This window comes from Pelophylax lessonae (assembly GCF_965119305.1).
Source record: "Pelophylax lessonae genome assembly, chromosome: 8".
Taxonomy (NCBI): domain Eukaryota; kingdom Metazoa; phylum Chordata; class Amphibia; order Anura; family Ranidae; genus Pelophylax; species Pelophylax lessonae.
The window spans coordinates 148,135,546-148,154,543 of NC_138775.1; the positions used below are offsets into that span (position 1 = coordinate 148,135,546).

Genomic DNA, 18,998 nt, shown 5'->3' on the forward strand with positions numbered 1-18,998 from the left:
AAAGGATCATGATTAGATGTGTCTAAATGCATCAAAGCCAACGTTTATAAGTACAAGCACTTAAAGACACACTGATAAAGCCCCATGGGCGTAACAAGTATAGGAGCAGAGCCACACTGCATTTGTATGTATATATCATTGTTCCTGACGTTTGCTTACTGGGGATGCAAGAAGGTGTCTAAGGAGGATATTTGACATTTGTATACCATAGCACTCAGTGTGCTCTATAAATGCGTATTATGGGGAATTATTTCAAGAATTTAATTTTTTTACAGCAGAGAACACTATTGGTCTAATTTCTGTGTTTGCATGTGATTTTACTGGTAAGAGCTGGGCAGTTGAGGAGAGATCCATTATACTGAAGAGAAGACGATTCTGCTTGGGATGGAATAATTTATGTCCTTATGATCTTTATTTGTATATTGGGGTCCATGGTGGGAGGTGAGCGGTTCATTTCCACTTTCTACATGATTGAATGAGCTTGAACACAAGAGTAGGATTGACAATTTGTTTACACTAATAAAAGTTATGCAAGTGTGTTTTTGGCAGGATCGCCAATCAGTATTTTGTGCACATAGAGCACTATGTAGTTTTGCGTGTACCCATACATATTAGTGTGAAGCAGGGGAATTTAAGAGGAGGAGGAGCCAGATTCTAGCACAGGAGATTTCACTTTGTGATGAGATGGACTTTTATGTTTATCATTATGGACTTGTGATTTAACAATTCTATGAGAAATTTGCGCTGCATTTTATGTATGGTCACTAATTGTATGGTGTGGTGAAAAGCTCTATTGATGTTCGTAGCACATTCATTTATAATTTGATTTATGGTTTGATTTGTACATTTTTCTTAAGGCACTAAGCTGGTTGTTCACTTTATATAATTGTAATTTGATTTCCATAACATTTTATCAATATAAATTATTTACCATGCCATTTTACAACTTTATTAAAACAAAAGCAATGCTTTCATTCATTGCACGTACCTGGAGCTTTGAACTTTCTAAACTGAATGTTAGCCAAAACAAAATGAATCACTGTTGGACAGTCTTTTTCCTTTGACGGGTTCTTTGGTCGAAATATGTAACATTCCTTCAAACCTTCTCTATCAAAGACATGCGGGTCTATCTTTGGAAATGGTAGCTTATTCATGCGTGCCCACTTCTCTGCAAGTAGTAGTTCCTTGAGCAGAAGTAAAGTTTTAAGATGTTTAAAATTCTTTTAAGAGAGAAATATTTTTAAAATAAAGATCATTATCAGATGCTTTAAGACATGTGAACATCACTATTACGCAAGAACTTGGTTATTTAAAGAAGTACAATATTTACACAACTATGCTAAGTGCTAGTTTTATCTAAATTTATCACATATCATTACTTGCATGCAATAAAAGAAAAAAAATTTCCATGAAAAAAAAAAAAAAAAAATTTAAACACACAGTGCCTATGAGGTATCCATTCCGTCTAACAGCCAAAACACTTTTTGAGAAGTTAAAAGTATAACAAATCATATGTATCCACTGCTGCTGTTCATCCGCATGCTACAGCTGCCAAAGATAGCAGCTTTTTTCTTACTGTCCCCCAATAACTATCTCACTTGTTCCCAGGCTGTAAACAATAAACTATTTCCAGTTTTTCAACAAGCAATAAAACAAGTCTTTACTTACCTCACTAGTTGCTTTTAATGTGAAGTTATTCATGCTCTAATATCCTCAAAGATCACAACAAAGACTCTAAAGCAGGGATCCTCAAACTACGGCCCTCCAGCTGTTGCGGAACTACACATCCCATGAGGCATTGTAAAACTCTGTCATTCACAGACATGACTAGGCATGATGGGAATTGTAGTTCTTGAACAACTAGAGGGCCATAGTTTGAAGACCCCTGCTCTAAAGTAGCATTTCAGTTGGTTTTTAACAGCTTAAAAACACCTGCTCTTTGTTAACATTAAAGGATGACAGACCCTGTGTTGTGAATTTTTTAAATGTATTTCTGCACAATGGGCATAGCAGCAAAGGTGAATTAGGGGCTTGTTTTGAAGCGATTTTACTGGCTGTTTCCAGATCATACACGCTACAAATTTTATAGATTTTGAACAGTTTAATTTCATAAATAATGTGGGCACAGATAAATAATTCTGATGGCCTGTTTTAGGTAATCAGATCATTTGCATATTAGCATCTCTCACATGTTCAGAATTTGAGAGCCCAACTCAAGCCAACAGTATTTAATGTATATTGAATATAGATGGAAAGTGTTAGTGTATCTATATGGAATTTGGTGCCCCAGTTGCGGTATTTCCTCTCACTTTCTGCCAAGACAGGAAGTCATAGTAAGTTCCTCCAACAGAGACAAAACAACAACAAAAGCACATTTTTAGTAGTCCGGAGAAGTTAGAACTTCAAAGGTGCTTTTAATGCTATAGATTTCTTCCTGTCCCAGCGACAACTATTCTTTCCATTATTTGCAAGAGTGCCACAGGGTTAGGAAGTGAAGGAAAATCGTTCCAGTGGGGTCATGGACCGAGATAAAAACCTGACAGAAATGTGAACTTCTCCATTATATCCAAAACAAAACAATTAACCGGAGTTAGACTATAACCACCTTATGACCACCTACTGAACATATGCTGGGGCAGGGTGGCCGCTCTGCATCAGATCACATACCTAGTACATGATCTGACACTTCTGGGGTACATGTAAACCGCCGACGACCCGCTCCCGCTGTGATTAGACACTGATCTGTGGGTACTGTGGACTCTATGTTCACTGGCACCTGCCGATCATTAAGCAGAGAGCTAGAATGGCGATCTGCCTATGTAAACAAGGCAGATTGCCCTCTTGTCAGTAGGGAAGGCATTGATCCAGTGTGACATGGATCATTGCCTTCCTCTAGTAAAAGTACCTCCCCCACAGTGAGAAAACATTGTTTAGGCACACAGTTAACCCTTTAATGTTAACCCCTTCTCAGCCAGTATCATTAGTACAGTGACAGAGCGTATTTTTAGCACTGATCGCTGTATTGCTATCACTGGTCCCTACCAAGTGTCAAAAGTGTCAGTATTTGCTGCAATATCGCAGTCCCGCTATAAGTCGCTGATCACCACCATTACTAGTACAATAAATAAATAAATAAATAAAATATCCCATAGATTAGTGCATTTGTGCGCAGTCATGTTGGAACAGGAAGGGGCCTACCTCCCAAACTGTTCCCACAAAGTTGGGAGCATGAAATTGTCCGAAATGTCTTGGTATGCTGATGCCCTAGGAGTTCCCTTCACTGGAACTAAGGAGCTAAACCTAACCCCACACCATAATTCCCCCTCCACCAAATGATTTGGCCAGTGCACAAAGCAAGAATCATAAAATCATGGATGAGTAAGTTCGGGGGGAGGAACTTGACTGGCCTGCACAGAGTCCTGACCTCAACCTGATAGAACACCTTTGGGATGAATTAGTGGAGACTGCGAGCCAGGCCCTCTCGTTTAAAAATCAGTGCCTGACCTCACAAATGCGGTTCTAGAGAATGGTCAAACATTCCAATAGACACACTTCTAAACCTTGTGGACAGCCTTCCCAGAAGAGTTAAAGCTGTTATAGCTGCAAAGGGTGGGCCAACTCTATATTTAACCCTACAGACTAAGGCTGGGATGCCAAAAAAGTTCATGTAAGGTGTCCCAATACTTTTGAAAAGTATATATATATATACAGTGCCTTGCGAAAGTATTCGGCCCCCTTGAACTTTGCGACCTTTTGCCACACTTCAGGTTTCAAACATAAAGATATAAAACTGTAATTTTTGTGAAGAATCAACAACAAGTGGGACACAATCACGAAGTGGAAAGAAATTTATTGGATATTTCAAACTTTGTTAAATAAAAAACTGAAAAATTGGGCGTGCAAAATTATTCAGCCCCTTTACTTTCAGTGCAGCAAACTCTCTCCAGAAGTTCAGTGAGGATCTCTGAATGATCCAATGTTGACCTAAATGACTAATGATGATAAATAGAATCCACCTGTGTGTAATCAAGTCTCTGTATAAATGCACCTGCACTGTGATAGTCTCAGAGGTCCGTTTAAAGCGCAGAGAGCATCATGAAGAACAAGGAACACACCAGGCAGGTCCGAGATACTGTTGTGGAGAAGTTTAAAGCCGGATTTGGATACAAAAAGATTTCCCAAGCTTTAAACATCCCAAGGAGCACTGTGCAAGCGATAATATTGAAATGGGAGTATCAGACCACTGCAAATCTACGAAGGCCTGGCCGTCCCTCTAAACTTTCAGCTCATACAAGGAGAAGACTGATCAGAGATGCAGCCAAGAGGCCCATGATCACTCTGCATGAACTGCAGAGATCTACAGCTGAGGTGGGAGACTCTGTCCATAGGACAACAATCAGTCGTATAGTGCACAAATCTGGCCTTCATGGAAGAGTGGCAAGAAGAAAGCCATTTTTTAAAGATATCCATAAAAAGTGTTGTTTAAAGTTTGCCACAAGCCACCTGGGAGACACACCAAACATGTGGAAGAAGGTGCTCTGGTCAGATGAAACCAAAATCGAACTTTTTGGCAACAATGCAAAACGTTATGTTTGGCGTAAAAGCAACACAGCTCATCACGCTGAACACCCCATCCCCACTGTCAAACATGGTGGTGGCAGCATCATGGTTTGGGCCTGCTTTTCTTCAGCAGGGACAGGGAAGATGGTTAAAATTGATGGGAAGATGGATGGAGCCAAATACAGGACCATTCTGGAAGAAAACCTGATAGAGTCTGCAAAAGACCTGAGACTGGGACGGAGATTTGTCTTCCAACAAGACAATGATCCAAAACAAAGCAAAATCTACAATGGAATGGTTCACAAATAAACATATCCAGGTGTTAGAATGGCCAAGTCAAAGTCCAGACCTGAATCCAATCGAGAATCTGTGGAAAGAACTGAAAACTGCTGTTTACAAACGCTCTCCATCCAACCTCACTGAGCTTGAGCTGTTTTGCAAGGAGGAATGGGCAAAAATTTCAGTCTCTTGATGTGCAAAACTGATAGAGACATAGCCCCAAGTGACTTACAGCTGTAATCGCAGCAAAAGGTGGCGCTACAAAGTATTAACTTAAGGGGGCTGAATAATTTTGCATGCCCAATTTTTCAGTTTTTTATTTGTTAAAAAAATTTGAAACATCCAATAAATTTCGTTCCACTTCATGATTGTGTCCCACTTGTTGATTCGTCACAAAAAATTACAGTTTTATATCTTTATGTTTGAAACCTGAAATGTGGCAAAAGATCGAAAAGTTCAAGGGGGCCGAATACTTTCGCAAGGCACTGTATATATATATATATATATATATATATATATATATATATATATGAAAAATGAAGCAATCCTGGTGTACTGACCGGCCTGTCTCATTTCTTGTGGCCCTAAAATGCCAAGACAGTGCAAATAACCCCCAAATTACCCCTTTTTGGAAAGTAGATAGTCCAATGTATTTAGTAAGAGGCATGGAAAGTTTTTTGAAGTTAACATTTTTTGTTAACAATTTTGTTAACACAGGAAGACACGGGTCCCTGGGTCGTATACGTAGGGGAGGGGCCCGGACGGTGTTTCTGCCAAATCCAGGAAGTGAAGGAGCAGCACACAGATGCTCCATTCCCACCCGGTTGCCATCACATACAGTTACTAGAGATTGCTACTAAGGTTGTTTTATGCTTGGTGCACTTAAGCACCTACTAAATGTGAGTACATTACTTTTCTTTTGGAAAATTATTTTTATTCAGTTTTCAAGAACATACAAAAAGAAAACAGTAACAACGGTTACAATAAGACAAGGCAGACATCAAACAAAAACATCTACCTAACCCCAGAAACCCCCCCCCCCCCAAAACAGACACCAGCACCCCAACATCATCCCGGATGACCGAGGCCAGCAGGGTCAGCACCGGCCCACGCCAGAAACAAACGCGGGCCGGCTCCGACCCAGAGAGAAGAGCACCCCTCAGTAGCACCCAATCAAACCCCCCTCAGTGCACACCCAAAACACAGCTGTCATGCAGTATAGTTCAGGCTAGGCAGCAATATAAAATAAAGTACATAAATCCAGCAAATCAACATGCAAATGGCATAACATGATAACAGGACGCAGGGCCAGCGTCAAGCCTCCTCCCCCAAAAAGTGCAGAGTTAACCAATTGATGAAGATGAGTCAACCCACGCCCTCCAGACCTTTTCAAATTTTTTGGGACAACCCCTAGATAAGTATGTCGCCTTATAGAGCGGTAAGCCAGCATTGACCAAGCCCCTCCAGAAAGAAAGCGAGGGAGGAGCCTCCTTCTTCCAATGGAGCAGGATCGCCTTCCTGGCATAAAACAGCAGTATACTGAGCAACGTTCTGTGGGCCACCGAAGGGACCACCTCCTCCACCAAACCCAAGAGACAGACCCTCGAGGTCAGTGGAATCGGGGTCAGCAACACCTCGTTAATACAGTCAGTCACAGCCCTCCAAAACATCTGGATCTGGCTGCAGTCCCAAAAGACGTGGGTCGCGTCTGCCGGAGAAGTAGAACAACGCCAGCATTCAGCGGACGAGGTCGGATAAATCCTGGCCAGGCGGGCCGGAGTGTAATAGATCCGGTGCAGGAATTTGAATTGTATGAGCCGGTCCCTAGCAGACACCAGATATTTAAAGGGTTCAGTCCAGACCTCATCCCAGTCGTCACCTTGCAGGTCGGGCACCTCCAACGTCCATCTGTCTCTACATTTAGCAATGCTAGGGGGGGTCAGTCTAAACATATCCTTATACACAGTCGAAAGGATCTTGAGCGAGGTGTCACAAGTTAACACACACTCAAGATCCGAACGGCACATTTCCACGTGAGACGTGGCAAACTGGCTTCGGAAAGCATGTCGCAGTTGGAGATATCTAAAGTAATAATGATTGGGCAGGTCAAAGTTTTCTTTCAAACGGTCAAAAGGAAGAAGATCCCCCGCCGCTGTAATGTCCCCCAAGGTCTTAACCCCTTTCACCGCCCATACCACCGGGTCAAGAAACTTATGGAAGTGGGGGAGGGTAGGATTCATCCACAGGGGGGTAGACGGAGAGAAGCCAACATAGCTAGGACAGGTCAAGCGCAATGACTGCGCCCAAGCTCTCACCGTGGCTTTCATGGTCAACGTTAACGGGAGATCCGAGCCAAGTCCCCTAAACAGGGCCAACCGGAGAGTCTCAAATGAGCCCAGATGAGCTGCCTCCAGGATCGTGGCCGAATCCCCTTCATCCGCCCGCAGCCATCGTCTTGCAAACACCATCTGACCCGCCAGGTAATACCTACGCCAGTCAGGGAGTGCCAGACCACCACTGCCCCAGGGCTCCCTGAGGGCCCGTAGGCCAATCCTGGGAGCCCCCGGTGACCAAAGGAAGGAACTGATGATACTGTCCAGTTTTTTGTAAAATGACATGGGAACCCATAAGGGGGAATTACGGAGAAAGTACAATACAACTGGCAAAAATTTCATTTTAAGGACACTAATACGACCCAAGAGGGACAGCGGGAGCTTCTTCCAAGACTGTACATGTTGCTGTAGTCTAGACAACAAGGGTAGGAGGTTAAGATGGTAATAGTCCTGAGGGCTACTTGTCACTTTGACCCCCAGGTAGGCAAAGCTATCAACCCAGCAGAGGGGCAGGTCCCCAGCTGCAGCGGAGCGGGCACCATCATCCACAGACAGGATAGCGGACTTCCCCCAATTGACCCGAAGGCCAGAGCACTTGCCAAAGTCATCCAACACAGCCAGGGCCGCTCGAAGAGAGGGGCCCGGATCGTCCAGGAATAATAACATGTCGTCTGCGTATAGGGCAAGGCATTCTTTAATGGAGCCCACTCCGATGGCACTGACGGCCGGGGAGCTGCGCAACGCTATAGCTATAGGTTCCAGCGTGAGGGCGAACAGGAACGGTGACAGGGGGCACCCCTGTCTCGTTCCCCGGCCCACCTGGAAGTAGGGAGACGTAAGAAATCCCAGACGGATAGCCGTTTTAGGACCGGTGTACAAAAGCCTAATCCACGTCCGGAATTTAGTCCCAAAGCCCATAAGTTCCAAAGTCTTAAGCATAAAGGACCAGTCGACCGAGTCGAAGGCCTTTTCAAAATCGATAGAGACCACCAACCGTGAGCCTGAGTCCCCCCCTGGGATCTGAAGGTGAGTGAACAGACGTCTGATATTCGTGTCAACCGACTTACCGGGCATAAAGCCCGTTTGGTCAGGGTCGATCAGGGAAGGAAGTACTCCCGCCAGTCTGGTGGCCAGGACTTTCGTCAAGATCTTGAGATCCATGTTCAGTAGAGCTATGGGTCGGTAGGAGGAACAGTCCATAGGATCCTTACCAGGCTTAGGCAACAGAACCATATATGCCTCAAGCATAGAGGGAGGGAGAGACTCGCTCTCCAAGCAATGTTGTAGTAAAGAACTCAGTCTGGGTGCTAACTGTTCAGAGAACTGTTTATAAAAGTCTGCAGGGAAGCCGTCAGGGCCTGGAGCCTTATGTGGCGGGAATGCCGCAATGGCCTTTTCCACCTCCGCGGACGTAATCGGTGCATCTAACATGGCGCTATCCTCAGATGTCAAAGTTGGAAGGGCAACACTCCCCAGCAGCCCATCAGCCACCGAGGGGTCAACATCCCGCAACGGGGCATACAGGGTCTCAAAGTAGTCATGGAATGTAGCCAGTATGTCTCGGGGATCAGTCTTCACAACCCCATCCCTATTCCTGATCAGCGGGATGTTAACAGGGGTCCTCTGGTCGGCCACCAGCATCGCCAATAATTTACCATTTTTATCCCCTTGAGCGAAAACCGACTCCCGGGTCCGGTTGATCGCAGTATGAGCAAGATCGGAGACATGCAGGGAGAGAAGGCGTCTCGCCTCCAGCAACGCAACGTAGCTGGCATCAGATGGCGAGTCCGCATGTTCCCTCGCCCGTAGTCTCTCCGCCTCCTGAAGCTCCCTGACCTCGCTATTATGATCCTTCCTGGCCGCCTTAATGGCTGAAACACATTCCCCCCGCGCCACTGCCTTGAATGCATCCCAGACCATCCGCCGGTCCGCGGAATCCTCATTCTCTTCCCAGTATGATCGGATCGAATCACCCAGGTGGGAGGCGACCTGATCTTGTTGGAGCCAGCCAGCCGCCAGGCGCCAACCCCGCACTCTAGCCCCCAATTGGAGGTTCACTGTCAAGAGCAACGGGTTATGATCAGACACCTCCCCCGATAGGTACTCCGCTCCGACCAAGAGGGATTGAAAGCAGGCATTCCCAAACGCCAAGTCAATTCGGGAAGACGACTTGTGCGTCGTGGAGAGATAGGAGTACTCCCGCAACATAGGATTCTTCCACCTCCAAAGCTCAAGTACACCCACCGCGGACGCCCACCCGGACAGGTCCACCGAGGCAGAGCGGTTGGGGTTGGAAGAATCCATCGTACTATCCAGGATGGCATTGAAGTCACCCATATACAACACCGGAAGATGAGAATAATCGATCAATTTGTCCATCAAATCATACAATAATTGTATCCCAAAAGGAGGAGGCACATAGATCGCCACCAGCAGCATTGTGACCGAGTAAATTTCTAGTAGTACCGCCACATATCTGCCCCCTGGATCGGAGATCACCCTTTGGATCGTGCAGGGCAAAGATTTACTTATGAGGATGGAGACCCCCCTGGCATAGGTGGAATAGGTGGCATGCAGCGCCCTCTGGATCCACGGTCTCCTAAGAGCAAGAATCATATTACCGTCCAAGTGGGTCTCCTGCAGGAGGAGGATATGTGGTTTAATCAATTTCAGGTACTGAAAGACCCTGGCCCTCTTGAACTTATTATTTAAACCTCTCACATTCCAGGAGAGGAACCTAACATTGTCAGCCATGAGCATAGAGAAAAAATGGGTGTGGGACCCGAGGCGAGGCCCAATGCAATAAGAACCCTAGGGGGCACTGCAGAAAAATATAGCAAATACTGATAATGACCTCTAGACATAAATGAGCATTCAAGTTCAGGTGCTGGTGTAACATAACCCGTGCCATCATACCAAAAACCCCAAAAACAAGAAATAAAACAAGAAAAAAAAACAAAACAGCAGAAAAAACAGTCCGGTACGTGGCTTGAATCCCGAACAACCCAAAAAAACGACAAGTGCAATGGTCCTCCAGTGTGAACAACAGTTCGGCAAGTTAGATGACAGTCACTGTCCCACATGGAGCCCCTGGACCAGGCGGATGGTGATCAGTGCAGTGGGCCGTCCAAGCAGAACAACCCCACCGTCGCAGGCAACCCAGGGCACATAAGGGGGACGGTGTGCCAGCATCCAGTTAGAAAAAAAAAAAAAAGAAAAAACAGGATCTGAACCCCAAAAAATAAAAAATAGGGAAAGACAAACAAGGGTAAGGACTCAGGAGGTATGCAGCGACAGTCGCACAAATAGGGCCAGGAGTCTCAGGATAGCATATAGAAGCCACGTAGGAAACCAGAATCATAGCAGCCAGACAGAGCAATAAGGATGTTAACGCAGGCCATCCAACCACTCCGACACCTCCTGCGGAAAATCAAAGAATTTGACCGAGCCATTATATTGAACCCGGAGCCTGCTAGGGTACTGCATGCTGTAGGTGATCTCTTTGGCTCGCAAGCGTTTCCTGACCTCAGTAAACGATCGCCTCTTCCGCTGGGTCTCCGCAGAAAAATCAGGAAACAACATCACACGGGCATTTTCAAAGCGCAGCTCAGGATGTTTCCGCGCCTCCGAGAGGAGCATGTCACGATCCCTGTAGTTGAGGAACTTAACCAGGAATGGCCGTGGGGGGGCTCCCGGCGGCCTGGCCCCGGCCGGGACCCGATGAGCCCTTTCAACCACATAAGTAGGAGGTAAATCCTCCAGGGAGAGCAGCTGTTTAAAGAATTGTTCAGCAAAAGGAGCAGGCTTCTTCCCCTCCACCCCTTCAGGGAGCCCCACCACTCTTACGTTATTCCTCCTCTGACGGTCTTCTGCATCATCAGCGCGGTGTTGCAGGGACTTCACTATGCCCTGTAGTTCCGATAATTGGGCAGAGTGGGCATGAGAACAGTCTTCCACCTCAGAGATCCTATCCTCCGCTGTAGTGAGGCGACCCCTGATCTTGTCAAGGTCATGGCGGATGAGAGTACATTCTGATGCCAGATGATCAATCCTGACCATGAGCGCCGCTTTGCATGCGTCTATAGCCTCCAGGATCGGTGTGGTAATCGCCCTCTGGTCGGTATCCGGAGCCGGAGCAGTATGTGGGGACGCTCCGGGACTCCGCACATCCGCAGCCTGACGATCCTCCATGCCTGCACAAGCGCCACAGCACCTCGCGGTGGACGGCGGCGCCAAAATGGCGGAGGCGGAGCCCGAGCTCTTAGCAGAGCGGGTCTGGCGCTGGTCCGTAGGCGGCTTCCGCTGCGATTTAGGGGTCGAGGATGGCATCGCCAGCACACCCGGAGGTTCACCCACCGACCAGGGTGAAAAAGGGGGGTCGCCCGCCCACCGAAAACGGAGATATTCAGGATAATCCAGGGAGCTCCGGGCAGACACGTCTAGCCTCGCTCACATCCGGCCACGCCTCTCGTACATTACTTTTCTTAATAAAATATTGTTTATAAAAAGATTTAAGCACTATTAGAGTCCCCCCTTTCTTTCTATGTGACACCGAATGGTTACTATGAGGGAAGTTAACCAGAGTGAAACGTTCTCCTGAGGGGCTGATATACGATCTGTAACTCTGGGAAAGGGGACCCTGAAAGGGTAAACTGCACTGTAAGACCTTTGCTCAATTGCTAGGTCACAGGCGCGGAGGTGAGGACCCAGTCACATAGGGTGTTACGGTGAAGGTCACCACGGAGGCTGCTACTGGATGCACTATTTTTTCACTATATAGTGGACTATACATAAAAATCTTTGGGAAGTGCAATTTCCATTATGGAAGATTATCACCTAGCACTTTTATCACATTTTAAGGAAATATTATTTGAAATACATACACATTGAACATATGTTTTTTAAATATTTCACCAATTTCTTAATATTTATTTATTCACTTATTTAATTGTTGATCACAGGGGCACGCTTTGCACTTTAAATCTTATGATTGATTGTTATTTAAATATTTATTAATTTGATCATTATTTATATCTATTACTGATTGTATTTTGCACATTTATATATTTATTTGGAGCACTTTATACTGCGCGGCATTATTTAATTTATATAATCATATACACTTGAGAGAGAGAGTGCTGTGCTCGCTGCAATTCCCATAGAAAAGTGCTAGACCTGTTTAGCTCGCAGGAACAACACTTTACTTTAAACCTATTGCTTTTGACCAGCACATCTGTTATCTACATTGTGCAAAAAGGCAGAAATGAATTTAACTTCCTTCTAACATCTGTTCCACACCAAGGTCTACATATGGGTTACACAAAAACAGACCGCTAGCAGACGTTCTCCAGATAGTTGCTCCAAAAAAAATTAACATTTAGTATTTTGTGGGAGAATATTGCTTGTTTTAGTAGCCGAGTGATGAAATTACGTGATCGTCTGCCAATTTTGATGGAGGCGTGCATATAGTGCTTGGCTTCTATTTTCACGTAACTATGTTTTTATTCAACATTGCTGTTATCCTGCTGGCTGTTTTAATAAATCCAACAAGAAAAGGGCAAAAGGCAGGTTGTTCTGTTTTTGGTGTGATAAATACTTAGGTGAAAATGCAACTACTGAAACTACTAGTTTTTAAAATACTTGCTTATTTTCATATACATTATATAATAATTATGGGTATACTAAAATTTGTTACATTGCTTACCAAAATTGTATGCTTTATCAATATACTTTACATCTCCCCTTAAAGTATATGTAAACCCAATCAATAAAATATTAATTTTTAACATGTTTATGTCAATTCAAACGTCATTAATAATATTGCGCTTAATAAGATTTGACTCACCATACAATCCTTGTTTTTGGAGTACTTTCCGGGACATAGGATTTTTGCCTCACTGTAAAACTCTTTTTCCTGTTTTCAAAGTAGGTCAAAAATCCTACATCTTACATCTTAATTGCACATTAAGGGATCAGGGTATTTCCAAAAGCAGTGCAACTGAAGGGTGAACAACACATGAAACATAAGCCTAGGAATGTAAGATTAACCAAATCTGAGATGCCCCTGCCCCTCAGAACCTGCATTTTAAACAACAAGGCCATTAAAGCCAGCGACTGAGAAGCAGGGTGGTAAGCCAGACCTTGGGACAGATGATCTGTGAGGGACCACAAAAACCCTGTCAGAAGCTTGATGAGGTCCAACCACATTAACCTGTTTTTAAAATTAATGGAATGCCCTCCATTTTGATCCAGTGAAAAATAGGAGGAAGGAGTTTCAGAGGAGGAAAAGCATAAGTCAGGCTGAACTGATCCAATGGAGAGTCGCCAGCATATTCCCTTTGAAGGTTAGAGGATCCCTGGATCTTGAAACAAACCTACTCAGTTTCTTGTTGAACTTGGAAGCCAGGAGGTTCACTTTTGGCATTCCCCACCTACAACACAGCCAACTACAAACGGAAGAAAGAGTTGATGCACTGTGAAGATGGGAACATGAAAGTGCGCATCTTTAATGTCCACGGAGGCTAGAAGGTCTCCCAGCTATTGGGAAGCATTGACTGACCTGGCTTATTTCCTGTGGAGCTTTAGCATCCAGAAGAGGTATTGAGGTATTTATATCCAAGATAGGGTGAATGCCCCCCCTTGGCCTTGGTGATACTGAACAGGTTTGAGTAGAAATTCTGATAAGTGTGGGTGTCCCAGTATTGTTAGGAGGACTTTGTGGACTGTGTGGACTTGGGGGTCCAGTACTTATGGCAGAACTGAGTTCCCAGATATATCTTCAACTTGAAAGCCAAAGAGAAATGAATGGAACTTTTTTAACCCTCCAAAATAGAGGGTTTTCCAGAAGCGGGAAACGGGAAGACAGCTGTACTGAAGGTCTGGAGGAGCGTGATATTGTGAATTTCACTAATCAAAAGGTGCAATGTTTTGCAGTGTAAAAAAAACAAAAAAAAAAACAAATGCACATTTTTTTACCTGCAAAATCATGTGCAGTTATTGTGAACACAGGGGTGTCCTCAAAAGGGATGGTTCGAGTCTTGGTAAGACAGAAAATTATATCCAAACAGAAAAAATGCCACAGGACAGTTGAGGGATTAATGAATGACTCACTGACTCACCAAAATCTATGGTGTGGGTGTAGTTACCTAGGGAAACAAGCTACAAAAATAAACAGCTGTAAAGGACAGGCTGTGAAAGTAGGTAATACAGTATCTGTAACCGAAGCAGCTTAGTATACAAAAAGTTTATTAGAGTTAAAAATATAGTGAAAAATGTACATCAAATATGAAAAACCAGCACGTTCCAAAATTGAAAAACACCAGAAAACATCAAAAAACATTGGACACATACATACATACATACATACATACATACATACACACACATACATACATAAACACACACAAGATAAAAAAAAAAACAAGTACCTGGAACTTTCCTGCGTATAACCAAGCTGAAACGCAACGTACGTACCACTTCCGAAGACGTCACATCTCTGACGAAACGCGTCAAGTTGGTACGCACGTTGCCTCGCTTTGAGCTACCAGCTGGACCGCACGCTGAATTCCCGCTTCCGGGTACGGCGCACACAGCGGAGGGAGCCAGCGTCCTGTCACACAAGCCGCGAGGCGAGACAGAAGCTCATTAGCGGTGGCTCTTACCGGTTGACCATATTCTTGGTCTTGTTTTTGCTGTGATACCCACGGTTTTTTACCATTTGGAGTGTTTGAAGTTTTTATGCTGCAGTGTTTTTTATGGGTTTTATGGACATTTTTAATGGATGGTTTCTTATGAAGATTGCTGTGTTTTTTTGAGCATAAATAAAGGTCAAAACCTTTTCACACTATGAGGAGCCTCTCTTTTTTTCTTCTACCCTGAGCGCATATCTACATCCATACGGAGCCCGTCCACCCATACAAAGGAGCAGCAGTACAAGCGCATTCGATTCTTATTGGCGTACGCCATAGGAATCCACATCTTCTGGTAAGTGTGATACCTTACCTTTGGCACAGAGCGGTGTAACGAAGGGTTACCGGAGCTCATCACGCACGATTCCAACTCCACTTAAGAGACTTTTTCCCGCACATCTTGCACTTTTTGTCTTCACTTCACGGACTGTCACTATTATATACTGTATGCATTTAATACTGTATGTATTTATTTGAATAATTGATATGGTATTCAAGCACTTTATATTGTCACTATTGTTTTACACGTTTGCACGTGCACTTCTGTTGATATTTATTGGTTTTATTGAATTCATGGTATTGGCATAATATTTATTTTATTTTTCACTTACTATACATCAGCATATACGATATTTAAGCACTTTATATCAATACTGTTTACACGTTTGCACGTGCACTTTATTGAAATTTGTATGGTCATTTATTTATACATATAATTTTTTCACTTAGGGTAGCGCAGTACTTTATTGTTTTTCTCCTTTACAGAGTGATATGTGTATGGCCTCCAAGTTTATGCCAAGGATTAGAAACTGCAAAATGAGCCCCAGTGGCACCACAGAAACTGAAGAATCTTGCTAGAATAAATAAATGTCCTAAGTAAAAGTAGAATAGGTTTGCTTCTTGCAGAATATAAAGATCCATTCTCCTAGGACACTAGCTAAAAAAATTCCAATCGCCTGAGGCAGCACCATAAAACAATGTCTCTAAATACTTCATTCTGTGTCAATTAATGTAGGTTTAACAAAGCTTTTAGTAAAATAATACCCAGTGATCCTACCATGATGGTCTTCGTTAACTTACCATTATAGGCAACAACATGCAAATGGCTGCAAAAAAGGCTGCAGGAGATCAGCAGCAGTGAGAGGCAAAATAGAATTTAAAAAGGTGACAATTTAATTTTTCTTAAAAAATTGTGAACATTTGTGTGATATACTATACAGTGCAAGCTAAAATGCATACTAAACATCCAATCAGAGTTTAAATTAACTTTAATTATAAGTATGCTACCAGTCTGGGGACTGAAAGGGTTATCATTATTTAACCAAATTCTTTCCTGCAACTGACATTACATTTCCATGTGCTTTAGATACCCCTGACAGTAGATAATTTCAGCAGATATGTTCCTACTTTTTTTTACATTTTTATTCTTTAATTACGGTAGCTCTATTGGGTGCATATACAAAAAACAAAACAAACAAACCATTACAAGCACAGAGGGTTGTTCATTTGCAATATACAGTATGCATATCAATGTACTGTCCTTCTGTATGATAACTCATCAGTGTAAACTTTACTACAAGTTAAGTTTTTGTATGTATGTTGCGTACGCATGTGCTAGTAGATACACAATTTTTCAGTTTATATATGTAGCATCCTCCTAGATAGGTGCGTGCATTAAGTGAATAGGTATTAGGATTAGGTAAATTTCGTTTGGCTCACTGTATCCAGTGGAGTTGCAGCTCACTGTTTGGTAAATTTAGTTTTGGCTCAGTGTAACCAGTGTGGCTGTGTTGATTGTTCTGGTCTGTTTGGTGTTTCAGTGGCTGCAACATTGACTGCTTCTCCATAGCTAGCTCAGAAAGTTCTGGAAGTTAGTGAGCAGGAGCAACCTAATCAGCAGCTGAATTTCTTGTACAAAAGTTTTTATTTTAAGAAGATGCATAAACATACATCAAAACATGGTATATGTGTACAATTAGATAAAAGAAAATGGAATGCAGGGAAACAGATAGCAGCAAAACATGGTACAGACATAGGGCGTGAGCCAACCTGAAAATATCACGGACCAAATAATGGGTATCAACAAGCAAAAATGCATAGATAGGGACATAAAGTCCCCCCTAGTGGTTTATAATGCAGCAAGACTATCCAAAGAAGAAGTTCAATTACGTTCCAATGAGCAAACAGGGGCTGGGCCCGAGAGTACCGAGCCAGGAAGGAAAACAACACTAAAAGATAAAGGAAAGAGAGAAAGAAGGAGTGAGAAAGTAGGACAAACAAAGAAAGAAACGACAATAGAGGAAGACTAAAGAAAGGGTGGGGAGAAGGAAGAGGCGGGAACGAGTCCTGCGGAGCGAGCGTCCAGGAGGCATTAAAGAGAGAGAAGGGTAGCCTGGAATCTGGAAGGGGCAACGTTCGAGATCCAGGGGTCCCACACCTTAAGAAACTTAGTGTGAGAATCAGAAACTATCGCAGTCAACTTTTCATTAATGAGAATATCATTCATACGGTTCTTGACCGCCTCAAAACTAAGCAACGGGGTCTTCCAAGATAGGGCAATGGTCAATTTCATAGCTGTAAACAAATGCTGAGCCAACTGACGCTGTGTACGGGTCAAGTCAGGTATAGGTTTACACAAAAGTGCCTCATATGGGTTCCTCTTCAGGGTGACTTGAAAAATATTACGGAGCAAGGCATAAATCCTAATCCACAGTCTGCGCACCCTGGGGCACGTCCACCAAATATGCGCCATGGTCCCCTCCTGAGCGCATCCTCGGAAGCACAGGGGGGAATATGCGGGTATAAATTTAGCCAGTCTAGCCGGAGTATAGTACCACCTGTAAAATACCTTATAAGCATTTTCCAGAATCAAGACATTTCGGGAACACTTAGAGAGAGCCGCCGTCATGTGCCGCCAGTCTTCCCTGTCCAACCCGCCCCCCAATTCTAGTTCCCAGTTAGAGTGATAGACCATGAAAGGGGGTGTATCGCAGGCAATAATGGAGGCATATAGGAGAGATATGAGTCCCGGTGAGTGGGGCCGTGCCCTACAGAGGCTTTCAAATGGCGTAAGCGTATAGGGTAAAGGTTTATGTTTAATGAGTTGCTGAAGAAAATGATGGAGTTTCATATACCGAAAGTGTTCCCGCAAGGGTATATCATGCGAAGAGCAAGGGGGCCCCAAAAGGAAGTAACCTCGTGGGGGTAAATAACGAATGGACGTCCACAAAGCCATGGTCTATCCACGATGAAAACACGCGTGGATTATCACGACCAGGTGGAAACATAGGGCAAGGGAAGAGTCGCAGTAAAGGTAAGTGGGGGGAAATCAAATTGGCCGAGTACTTGACGGACTCCCAGAGGCGAAGAGAGTGAAGGAGGCAAGGACGCAGGTCCGGCGGTCGAAATTTAGGAGGGAGCCAAGGGATAGAAGAAAGGGGGACTGGGCAGGCATCCATCAGGTCAATCGTGGACCATAGTGGCATTTGAAACGTGTCGTGTAAATGAGAGAGAGGGGCTATCGTGTAGTATCAGTGTAGTATGCCCTTAAATTCGGAACCGAGAACCCCCCAGAAATCCTCCGAACATACAGGACGCGTTTATTAATACGGGGTCTAGAAGAACCCCAAATAAATTTCAGAATTTTGCGCTGATGAATACGTAAGATATGAGAGGGGATCGGAACCGGCAACACACGGAAATAGTACAATAGTTTAGGAAGATAGGTCATACGAACGGCTGTGATCCTACCAAACCAAGACAAAGAAAGGTGAGACCAAGAAGAAAGCAGGGTTGTCAAGTGGCGAAAGAGAGGCGGATAATTAACAGCATAAAGACCTTCATACGTGGGAGATAGTTTAACACCCAGGTAGGGTAAAGCAGGGTGCCATTTGAAAGGAAAGGCTGCTTGAAGGGCCACCACGTCCTCAGGAGGCAAAGTAACTGACATTGCGTTAGATTTGGCAGGATTGATATGCAGGCCTGAGAAAACGGCAAACGAATCCAGCAAGGCCAAAAGGTTGGGCAATGAAATCCTAGGCGAAGTAAGAGTCAGCAAGATATCGTCCGCAAATAACGATATTTTATGCGGGGAGCCCGCCACTTCAATGCCCGAGATGTCATGGTGGGTACGTATTGC

The 18,998-nt window shown here is 44.1% G+C and overlaps 1 protein-coding gene across 2 annotated transcripts in view; it reads right to left on the bottom strand.

The window, feature by feature from the left end:
- Positions 1–18,998, bottom strand: part of PLA2G4A (phospholipase A2 group IVA) — a 201,629-nt gene that overhangs the window by 11,977 nt on the left and 170,654 nt on the right. For both annotated transcript variants that reach the window (XM_082264962.1, XM_082264963.1), the window contains exon 17: positions 989–1,184. In XM_082264962.1, coding sequence (XP_082121088.1) covers positions 989–1,184 — 196 coding nt within the window. The remainder of the gene's footprint in view (positions 1–988; positions 1,185–18,998) is intronic.